Source organism: Culex pipiens, chromosome 3 (assembly GCF_016801865.2).
Source record: "Culex pipiens pallens isolate TS chromosome 3, TS_CPP_V2, whole genome shotgun sequence".
In the NCBI taxonomy this organism is placed as follows: Eukaryota; Metazoa; Arthropoda; class Insecta; order Diptera; family Culicidae; genus Culex; species Culex pipiens.
This window is the reverse complement of record NC_068939.1, coordinates 16,284,005-16,295,912: the sequence shown is the minus strand read 5'-3', so window position 1 is coordinate 16,295,912 and position 11,908 is coordinate 16,284,005. Positions and strand designations below refer to the sequence as shown.

The 11,908-nt window shown below is 34.1% G+C and overlaps 1 protein-coding gene across 1 annotated transcript; it reads left to right on the top strand.

Moving 5' to 3' along the window:
* The first annotated feature begins 800 nt into the window (after positions 1–800).
* LOC120429602 (uncharacterized) lies at positions 801–8,334 on the top strand. The gene is made up of 2 exons (XM_039594634.2): positions 801–1,087; positions 8,216–8,334. The coding sequence occupies exons 1-2, from the start codon at positions 1,025–1,027 to the stop codon at positions 8,315–8,317; spliced, it is 165 nt and encodes a 54-aa protein (XP_039450568.1). The 5' UTR covers positions 801–1,024; the 3' UTR covers positions 8,318–8,334.
* Positions 8,335–11,908: the final 3,574 nt, after the last annotated feature.

Below are 11,908 nucleotides of genomic sequence, written 5' to 3'. Positions count from 1 at the left end.
GTGACCTTTTGGGGGTTGCGAATCGTAGTGGGCTGTCGAACGGAATCGCCTACTACATCGTCGGCCTACAGTGCGAAAAGGGAGTAGTACCGAGGATTAGAGCTGGCGACGGCCCTAGCACGGTCCAAGTAGGCCACAGCTGAGGGGCGTTAGAATCGAGTCCTTTTCTCACCGCAGTGTGAGTGAGTGAGTGAGTGAGGGTGAGAGAGTGAGCAGCAGCAGTGTGAATGTGGGAAGTGTGCGAATCGCGGTGGAAATTTGGGAAAATTAGGATATCAGTGATTCGAGCGTGAGCGAGAGCTGTCATCGAGCGGTGAGCAGTGAGTCGTGAGCAGGGGAACCACCGACGACGTTGTACTATCGATCGAACCGTAGGAATGCGGAGGAAAAGTGGCTCCGAAGCTCTTTTGACGGTGTCTGGATCGCTGAGTTTGGATTAGTTGGGCGGAGAATCGTCTGCGGTTCTCGTGGAAGCGTTGGTGAAGATCGTAAGAGTGAAATTTGGCCAGGATCAGGCTGGATAACTGGCTGGCCGAATTTTCTTTCTTTCGGGCGAATGAGTGAGTGTGTGTATGTAAGTGGATTGGGGAAAAGTGTGAGATAAAAACAAAAATCATCATCAAGAAGAGCTGAAGGAATCTGGACGTGGATCTTCCGGACGTCTGGATTTCTGACGTTTCAGCTCACCTAATTCATACAAGATTCCGTGGCGTTTAGATAAAGTGATACATGCAGAAGTTGTCCTACTTTACGAATCGTGAGATTTGGGTGTGTTTGACGAAGATTTTTTCTTCTGGCTTTAGACTGGAGGAGGCTGGAGCAGGAAGAACCGTAGCAATCGAGAATCATTTCTGTAGAGCAGGATTGTAGAAAAAGTGATCAAATTATAACAAATATAAAACTAAATCAAGTGAGATAAAGTGAGTGCGTTCCACGTCGTTGCACGACGTCGTGTGGGCTAGTAACGGATTAACCTTTAAACAAACATACACACACAGAGAGAGCAAATCTCAAAAGCATCAAGATGGGTGCCAAAGGTAGCGTTGAGGCTGCCAAAATGAACTCCGACAACTGGGGCCCGTTCGAGGTATGTTTACAACCCAAAAAGCCAAGTCGCTGGACACTTTCTACTAAACCTCTTCCTCTATCTCACAAAACTACACAAAATGAACACCCTATTTCGGCTGATCAGAACCAGTCACGAAATGCAACCTTAAAAGGGCAATAAAAATCTTATCAAAAACTAACAATTCGAGCACTCCCCAGCAAAAAAATAACACCTACACAACCCCCTTCACCAACCACCTCCCTTTAACAAAAAATCTTCATTTTCCGCTCACACTGCTCGTGCGTTTCCTTAACTTCCACAAACGCTCGCTCTGACTTTCTGACACGCTCACACGCACAAGCATGACAAAATCCAATGCTGAAAGTAACAACAAAAATGATAACCCAACAAACACGTGCAACAAGTCACGAAGTTTAAAAAAAAACTAACCTAATCCACCTATGTGGTTGATGCCTTCCTCACTTTTTACCAAAAATGGGTAATATGAGTGGTTTGGACACACATTTCAGCTTTGTTAGTTCCAGAAAAAAACAGATATAACTTATGTGGTAATAACTCGAGACAGGGTTGCCAGATCTTCAATGTTTGGACTCATTCAAAAGGCCTTTCAATTACCTAACCAACGATGGGTCGGATGATGGATCCGGACATCGTTTACATACATTTAGGTGAGATCCGGCTTTAAAAAAGTACATAAATATCACTTAAGTGGTCATAACTCGAGACAGGGTTGCCAGATCTTCAATGTTTTGGACTCATTGGAAAGGCCTTTCAATTACCTAACCAACGATGGGTTGGATGATGGATCCGAACATCGTTTACATACATTTAAGTGAGATCCGGCTTCAAAAAAGTACATAAATATCACTTAAGTGGCCATAACTCGAGACAGGGTTGCCAGATCTCCAAAGTTTTGGACTCATTGGAAAGGCCTCTCAATTACCTAACCAACGATGGGTTGGATGATGGATCCGGACATCGTTTACATACATTTAGGTGAGATCCGGCTTTAAAAAAGTACTTAAATATCACTTAAGTGGTCATAACTCGAGACAGGGTTGCCAGATCTCCAATGTTTTGGACTCATTGGAAAGGCCTTTCAATTACCTAACCAACGATGGGTTGGATGATGGACCCGGACATCGTTTACATACATTTAAGTGAGATCCGGCTTCAAAAAAGTACATAAATATCACTTAAGTGGCCATAACTCGAGACAGGGTTGCCAGATCTCCAAAGTTTTGGACTCATTGGAAAGGCCTCTCAATTACCTATCCAACGATGGGTTGGATGATGGATCCGGACATCGTTTACATACATTTAGGTGAGATCCGGCTTTAAAAAAGTACATAAATATCACTTAAGTGGTCATAACTCGAGACAGGGTTGCCAGATCTTCAATGTTTTGTACTCATTGGAAAGGCCTTTCAATTACCTAACCAACGATGGGTCGGATGATGGATCCGGACATCGTTTACATGCATTTAGGTGAGATCCGGCTTTAAAAAAGTACATAAATATCACTTAAGTGGTCATAACTCGAGACAGGGTTGCCAGATCTTCAATGTTTTGGACTCATTGGAAAGGCCTCTCAATTGCCTAACCAACGATGGGTCAGATGATGGTTTTGGACATAGTTTACATACATTTAAGTGAGATCTGGCTTCAAAAAAGTACATAAATATCACATAAGTGGCCATAACTCGAGACAGGGTTGCCAGATCTCCAATATTTTGGACTCATTGGAAAGGCCTCTCAATTACCTAACCAACGATGGGTTGGATGATGGACCCGGACATCGTTTACATACATTTAAGTGAGATCCGGCTTTAAAAAAGTACATAAATATCACTTAAGTGGTCATAACTCGAGACAGGGTTGCCAGATCTTCAATGTTTTGTACTCATTGGAAAGGCCTTTCAATTACCTAACCAACGATGGGTCGGATGATGGATCCGGACATCGTTTACATGCATTTAGGTGAGATCCGGCTTTAAAAAAGTACATAAATATCACTTAAGTGGTCATAACTCGAGACAGGGTTGCCAGATCTTCAATGTTTTGGACTCATTGGAAAGGCCTCTCAATTGCCTAACCAACGATGGGTCGGATGATGGATCCGGACATCGTTTACGTGCATATAATTGAGATCCGGATATTTGCGAAAACACGTTTTTATACATAACTTTTGAACTACTTATCGAAACTTCAAACAATTCAATAGCGATGTATGGGACCTTAAACCAAGTCGAATGCAACTGGTTCGATCAAAATCGGTTCAGCCAGTGCTGAGAAAACTCAGTGAGAATTTTGGTCACATACATACATACACACACACATACACACACACATACACACACACATACACACACACATACACACACACATACACACACACAGACATTTGTTCAGTTTTCGATTCTGAGTCGATATGTATACATAAAGGTGGGTCTAGGAGCTTTTAATAAAAAGTTCATTTTCAGAGCAGGATTATAGCCTTACCTCAGTGAGGAAGGCAAAATGGAATAATTAAATCAAATTTCATGACTTTAGCTTTATTTTATAAACTACACCAACTCACTACCAAATGCATACAGTTTGTTACTTTGTGAAAAAGTTTACTTGAAAAAGTGCTGCGAAAATCTTAGAAAAATATAAAGTAACGCCAGAGGCGAATATTATGTGTTGAAAGCTTGTTTAAGGTCTCACGGAAGGGGTTTGCAGTTGTGATGCGTTGATTAAGCCGAAAAAGTCAGTTGTCAACATTGTTTGTCATGTGGATTTTATATTTGAATTAATTTAATTTTGTATTTAATTTGTATGCTTGATTTTGATTATTTGCAAAAAAAAAACAAGCCGTAATCTCAACATTTGAATTAAAAAAGTGTTTTAAAATGCATAATACACTGGTTCAGCTGTTTCGCAATTATTAGTTTAGAAAAAGGTGCATCGAAAATTTTCAAAGTTCAAAAGATGTTTGAAAAATAAATCCAAACATGTTAAAAAAGATTCTAAACGCAGGGGAATGCATTTCAAATTGATTCAATTAATTTACATTGAAATTTCGAAGCTTTATCGAAAAAAAAAAACAATAAAAGCAATGTATGTAGAAGAAGATTGTAAATAACTCTTTTTCGTCTGATATATTGCTTATTTCAATTTTCTTGTGGACTTAACACCTTAAAAATTTCATTGCCAAATTAAAACACGAACAGAATGAGCTTGACAAAGGGGTATGCAAGCAATTTTAAAAAGTTTTCGTTGTTAGTTAACTAGAATTATGAAAGTGTCACGTGTTTGGGGGCAACTATTCATGGTAATTATAGTTACATAACAATTCTCACAAAAATACATATTTTTCCTGTATTTTGAAAATGCAATTTTTTAACTCTAAAAACACCTCAAAATATATTTTATTGCAATATGAGTATCAAACGATCGTGTTTTTGTCGAACATTTCAAATGTAATAAATTTTTTTGAAAATACTGAAAATTTTCATAAAATTACGCATTTTGGAAAAAAACAAAACATTTCATTTTTTTCAATATCAAATTCAGTATCAAATGATCGGGACTTTGTCATACAATTGGAATGTTACATCAAATTTTTTTGAAAACACTCAAAATTTCCACAAAACTACGTATTTTCGATTACATACTCAAAATTTCAATTGGGCAACAAATTATCGGTTTTTTTCCAAACATTTCGAATGTAACAATTTTTTAAACTTTGAAATTTTGAGTATTTTTAAGAAAAAAACGTAGTATTTTGAATAGGTTGAGCATTTAAAAAAATGTTATTGCTTTCTAAATTCATTGAAATATCTCGATCATGTGATGCCTATATTGTGAAAAACTGAAATTTTGAGCATTTTTTCGAAAATACGTAGTTTTGTGAAAAAATTGAGTTTTATCAAAAAAATATGTAACAACTCTCAAAATGTATGAAAAAATCTCGATCGTTTAATAGGCATACTGTTAAAACTAAAATTTTGAGTGATTTTTTTTTTTTGAAATTTGTAGTTTTGTGAAAATTTAGAGTATTTTCAAAAAAGAACCTATATTTGAAATGTATGAAAAAATTCCAAAAAATTTCCTATATTGTAAAAAACTGAAACTTTGAGATTTTTTTTCAAAAATTGGTAGTTTTGTGAAATTTTTTAGTATTTTCAAAAACTGTTGTTTTTAAATTCGAAATGTATCAAAAAATACCGACCATTTATACCCATATTGTGAAATAATGAAATTTTGAGTATTTTTTCAAAAATACGTAGTTTTGTGAAATATTTTAGTATTTTCAAAATTGAGTGTTATAATTTTTGAAATGTATGAAAAATTCCGTACGGCAAATAACTAATTTTTTTTTCAAAAATACGTGGTTTTGTGAAAATTGTAAGTATTTTCAAAAAAAACTATTACATTCGAAATGTATGAAAAATCCCGATGATTTGCAACCCAATTTGCAATAATTTCGAGTGAAAATTTTCATGTAATTTAAAAAATCGATAGCTGACAGCATCCCGATTCCAAAACACAATATTTTTTTGATGTTAGTATGATTTTTCATACGATTATAGCCAATGTCTCCCATATAGCCAAAATCTTAAAGCTCTGTGCTTCAGTTAAGTCCTGGGCCTTGCTTAACCGAGGCTTGCAAAACCGGGGCATGACTGTAACTTTTTTTGTATTTAAATTCAAAAAGAGCTATTTGAAACTAATCGCTAATTTTGTATTTTAAGATTACAGATCGAATAAAAACTTCAGGGATTTTTTTTTTCTAATTAATTGATATTTTGAAATATTTGAAAAAGTAGCTTAACTAAAATAATGTGTATCACATTTCGTCGCCATCGTGCTAACTTGTCGTACGTGCATTTTGGGCCAAATTGAGTTAAGAACGCCATTTTGTGCAGCTCACAATGCCTCACCTTTTGACCTTCACAGATCCCCAAAATTCGATTTCAATCCTGAGATATTCAACAAAAACCGAAAAAACTCCGTGCATTTTTGTCACTTTACATATGAAAGTAGTTTCAATCTTGTCGTGCTATCTTGTCACTCCATGAAAATTGATGTAAGTGCGACAAAAGGCCAAAGGGATTTCAGGCCAGGAAAGTCAGGATGCGTTTGTCGCACGTACAAGCTAGACTACCGTAAACATTTGTAATTATAACTCGGGACTCCAGCAATCAACTTCAACCAAACTTTGGGACAATGCACAGAATGGTGAGTCAAACAAAACGTGTTTGTTATTGTTTACATTGCGTTCTCTCGTTTTTGAATATTCAAGGTCAAACATTAAAACGCGTTTTTCTCGGAACGTCAAAATGGCGGGTGCGACAAGATAGCACGACGACGTCGATTTTGTGATATTCTTTTTTCATTTTATTAAATCTTCTAAACTTAAATGGTTGCCTATTCCCCATATTTTTTCAACTTTGTCTTCTAAAATCATAGAGAATATTATTAAATTCGACAAAATAAAAGTCTCACGTTTGTTTACATTTTCAATAAATATTAGGATCTTTATAACTTTCTGATACTGTTTAATTTTACTACCACAAATTTATGTAGAAAATTCTTATAAATGGTCAACTGTTCTCACTTTCAACTAAAATATAAGCTTGCAATTCATTTTTTTTCAATTCAAGATTGTAAAGAGTTTTGACATTTGACCAAACTGATTTGTTCTTTGGCAATATCTTCAATTAAAAATAATTAGTTGTGAATAAATTTCAATTCTTTTCAAAATGATTGCATGGGCATTTTAGAAGGGACAGAATTTTAAAATTTGGATACAGTTTTGCTCAAATGGATGCACCCGCCAGCAATTTTTCACTTGAAATTAGCATTGTGAGTGAATTTTTAGCTAAATTTTGAATTAAATATGAAGCTGCTATTACCAAAGTGTTTCACATTTTGTGATTAATTGTGGATGCTTTTATTTGATTTATTGATTTCCTAAGAGTAACCAAACTAACAACATTTAAATTATGATAAAGTTTTTATTTTGATAACTGATTTATTGCTTTAATTACTATCTCAACTGCAATTCACTTCTTTTCTTGTACATTTTTTGTAAATATCGATTTCGAATACTGTAAATAAATAAATCAATTTTTGGTATCATTAGTTCGCGTTTGTGCTTCTCGTTTGAAAACTAGTATTTCACAAGTAGTAGTCCGATTATTGCTAAGCTTTGCTGTATCAACCATAAACACTCGATATAAACTTTAGTATTTCATACTCAAAATTGTCTTCCACAAATGGGAGGCCATCTCATCCTTCCAACCAATCAACCTCATTTTCAATTTCAATCACAATCTACGATCACCAGCTACGCCCATTTAATTGCAATTTCTTTCAGTCTACTTCAAAATCCATGCATTAATTTTAATACACTTCAACTATTATAATAGCTAGAGCTTCAAGATTGTCTCACCCCCATCTTAGAGAATAAAAAAAAGTAGTCCAGTAGTCTTCTCCAGGATTTCTTTTCCAATAGTGATTCCTCCCATTTTCACACCACACACACACACACAGACACACATCTACCAGACCAGTCACCCGTAGTTTATTATCATTTCATTAAAAATTTAAATTTCATCCGATTTAAATCCCCTTTGGCGGAGCAAGACTCAACAAACTCAATCAATATCAAACATTTATCTGCAAGGCGACCCCTTGCCCCTTGCCGTTAAAGCAGGGCTCGACACTCGACGACGTGACACTCCCTGGGCCCGTTTTCAAACTATGTCTGCGGTGGGAAAATAGTGCCGATTCATTATGGAAAGCGGCTTCAAACATTTAGGTCAGTTCTGGAGAATGTGCACGGACAAGACAAAGGTCCGCTCTTCTTTCTTCTTGAGATAAAGTTTTTGAGAAGAGGGGTTTTCACTGGGGGCCACTCATATCCTACGATGATGATATTGATTCAGTTTGATGGGACTTGTCTCCACTGTAATAAAGGAATCTTAACATAAATTAATATTGAATAAATCTGTCTCCACTGTAAAAAAAAATACACAAATCACCCCCGTTTTCTCTAGCTTTACCACGATTAGCACCCCACCGCAATAAAAAAAAATCTTTAAATTCATAATTTCACCACTAACTGACATCTCCTGCATTTCCTCGTCCAAACAGCGTGGCAGCAGCCGGCACTACAGCCACCGACACAACCAGCGGTCCCAGTCGCTGAACCGAGGCCAAGCACTATCACGGGCCGATGTGAGTGGGATGTGGTGACAGCAAGGAACCTCAGGTAAATGTACTTTTTGTCAATATTGTTTGTTTTACAAAGCAAGTTTATATTCATTTGAAGCAGTTTGTTGAGAATAATAATTATTTATTCTTGTTTAAAAACAAAATTTCTTGGTTTCTAAATACTCTTTCGTTGTTTAATTTTAGTTCGATTTTCTAGATTTGGATTGGCAATTTTGATCATTTCAATGAAACTTTGTAGACATGTTATCCTAGGCCTATAAAAGCCATTTTTGTGTATATGGAGCCAATTGTACTCAAAAATAACATTTTAGCAGGGCGTAAGTTATTTAAATATTTTTGTATTTTGCAATTTAAAAAATACTGTATCTCGAAGCCGTTGCATCGTATCAAAAAGTGGTCAAAGACAAACTTGTAGGAAATTGGACGGGCTTTCTGGAAAAAATACACTGAAATAAAAATACACGCCACTTCTATGAGATTTTTTGATTTTTAAGTTTAAAAGTCAAATTTTAAGGTGATGTCACAATTTTTATTCGTTCAAAATTTTTGAGAAAATAGCCTTAAATGTTACAAAAAGACTCACGGAAAATGCAGGATGAAATGTCTCTCCTAAAAAATGCAAAAATCATTTACTTAAACTGTTTTTTTTTTTTTGAAAAGTTGTATAAACGTCAAATTTAAAAAAAAACGATGGTGGCAATCGATTCGCCCAATAATTTTAAATAAAAGTATCCATATTGACCATTGTCCTTTGTCCAATCCTTGGGAAGACACAGCGGTTTAAAAAATTAAAATTTCAAAAAATAGTTTTTTTGATGGTTTTTGGCAATTTTTATATGACTGACTTGATTTTTCAGTCTCGAAAATATTTTTACCGTAAAGCTCGTCCAATTTCCCATAAGTTTGCCTTTGACAGCTTTTCAATTGGATATGTGGGCAAACAGATATACATTGCTCATAACTGAAAACAGAATATTTTTTTCAGTTTAATAGAAACCTTAATAGTACATAAATAAGCTTACGTAAATATTAAAAAGAGTCAAATTAAAAAGCTGCCAAAGGCAAACTTATGCGAAATTTGTCGAGCTTTCCGGTATAAATAATTTCGAGACTGAAAAATCAAGTCTGTCCTACAGAAATTGCCTATATCTACCAAAAAAAACTTATTGTTTTTGAAACATTATAATTGTGCTAATTTTCTTACACTTCATCTTAGCAATACTTACAACGTTAAGGGAGGAGGGCATTAAATATTAAAAAAAATCCCAAATTCAAATGTTAAACCTAAAATTCGACGAATCCTGAAATTTTTAATTTAAAACACAACATAAGCGATGCTCTGAAATGTTTTCAAAAGTTCGATAATTTTTTCAATGAAAATCCAAAATTTCAAGCAAAAGTGGCTCTCATTAATATTCTTCAACAAAATTGTTAAAAATAATTCAAAATATGTGTGAGAGTCAAAACAATGCCTTAACCACATGTTAAAAAAAAACAAAAAAAAATATAAAAAATATACAAATTTTCTCAATTTCATAAAAAAATATCAAAAAATAGTCATAAGTATTTTTTACTACGTACTATTTTCTCTAAACACAGTGTTTGTACTGCAAGTAAAATGAATCCATTCTTCAAAACCATGAAATTGCTTTTAAATATGGCTCTGTGAACAGTTTGAGAGAAATAATAAAGAATAATATGGAGAGGATAAATTTAAATGAAAATAAAAACCTGAAGAAAATATGGTTTTGTTGGCAAATCTTTTAAGTTAGCTCATGGGCTCATCGTTTAGCTTCGCTTCGCTAGGAGACGGTGATTTTAGCGGATTCGGACTGGATTTCGCCATGTGATGTGATGATTGTCTAATTCAGCTCATGAGCTCATGAATAAAAAGATAAGTTTTGAATTTTCCTTAAAAATCTGTTTTTTTTTACTGTTAACATTTTTTTTTTTTTGAATTCACAACTCAATTTTTTGAAATATTTGGAGCGAGATTTTGAAATATATTTGCATTTTTTGGACACCTTTTTATATAATACGAAGTTGTTTATTAATATATTTTAATGATTCAGCAAATTAACGTCTTCAGTTAAAATTTATCCATTGTTGGTGTAAATCACTAGTTATTATGTTTGGCCAACTTGAACTTTTAATATTTTTCAGTTGCTTTTTATTATGTTTTCAGATATTTTCTAAGCCACATTTAGTTGCAACAATTTTCGATTTTACATACGTAGCTAAACATTTTTTATGCTCATCTTGAGTTTTTTTTAATATGAAATGATCTAAAAAATATGCATAAATTGTTAGAAAACCAAAGTTCTAACCTGGGCAAATTTCAAAATCAATATTTCAATGTGGAAGATTTGGAAATCAACAGACAACAAGCTTTAAATATTAAAAATAAAACAAAACTGTAAATTTTAATTTTTTGTTTAGGTCCAAAGCTCCAAATACCAATATTACGAATTGAAAAAAAAAACTCTCAAAATCTAAAAAACCTAAAATATTTAAAAAAATTCAAAATATTTAAGGGGTTACATACATATGTAGAAAATCACAAAATTTGATATTACAGAAATTTTTTTAAATCAACTTAAAAGATGATTTTCAAACACTCCTGAAAGTTTCATGAAGGTATTTCATGATTTAACTGAGTTAGAGACGATTTAAGTTTTGCCATGCGCAAAGCAAACTGTCTAACTTTCTGGGCGTTTTTATCCAAGTTAATTTACGGGTGCCACGATATCTCGAGATGGGATGGACCAAATTGCCTGAAATTTTGTGTGAAGACTACCAAGACATATTCCGTGTGCATGACGCAGCCCGATTTTGAAATTTTGAATTTTCAAAAAATACAAAAATCAAAAACTGGCGAAAAATATTTTTATCTTTTTTAAAATAAACTTTTTGAAAATCGGCCTTCGTCATGCACACAAGACCGGTTTAAAGAATCTTCACCAAAATTTTGAGCCAATTTGGTCGAAGCAATGTTGAGATATCGTGGCACCCGTTTTCTGAAACTGCTAACTTCAAATAGCTATATCTCGGCAAAGCTACAACCAAATGTCTTCAAATTTGTTTTGTGAATAGTTGAAAAGTAATTTTTTAATGCCCTGAAAACAGATTTTATAACATAACAGCAAAATTCAAAAAATTCTAAATTTGGACACATTAAAATTGCTTTACTCTTAAAATGTTTTAAATCAAAATCTCCAAAACTCCCAAGTTCCAAGTATACGAATGGCTATATTTCAAATCAAAAAATTGACAAATATTGAAATTTCAAAAGTTCACATATGAGCAATTCTCTACCAAAACCGGAAATGGATTTTATTTGTATTTTTTTATTTGGCTCAAACATTGTGGGGGCCTTCCTTTGACCAAATAAGCTATTTTGCGTCATTGGTTCACCCATACAAGTCTCCATACAATTTTGGCTGCTGTCTATACAAAAATGGCAATTAAATATTCAAACAGCTGTAACTTTTCTAATCTAATCTAATCTAATCTAATCTAATCTAACCCTAGCGCAGCCAGTCTTTCGAGGGCATCCTGGAAAATGCCTTAGGTTGATTAACGCCTAGCATCCTCTTGTCATTATTAACAATT

Coding starts and splice junctions, on each gene's coding strand:
- LOC120429602 (XM_039594634.2), top strand. CDS start 1,025: ATGGGTGCCAAAGGTAGCGTTGAGGCTGCCAAAATGAACTCCGACAAC. Junction 1,088..8,215: donor ACAACTGGGGCCCGTTCGAG/GTATGTTTACAA, acceptor TCGTCCAAACAG/CGTGGCAGCAGCCGGCACTA.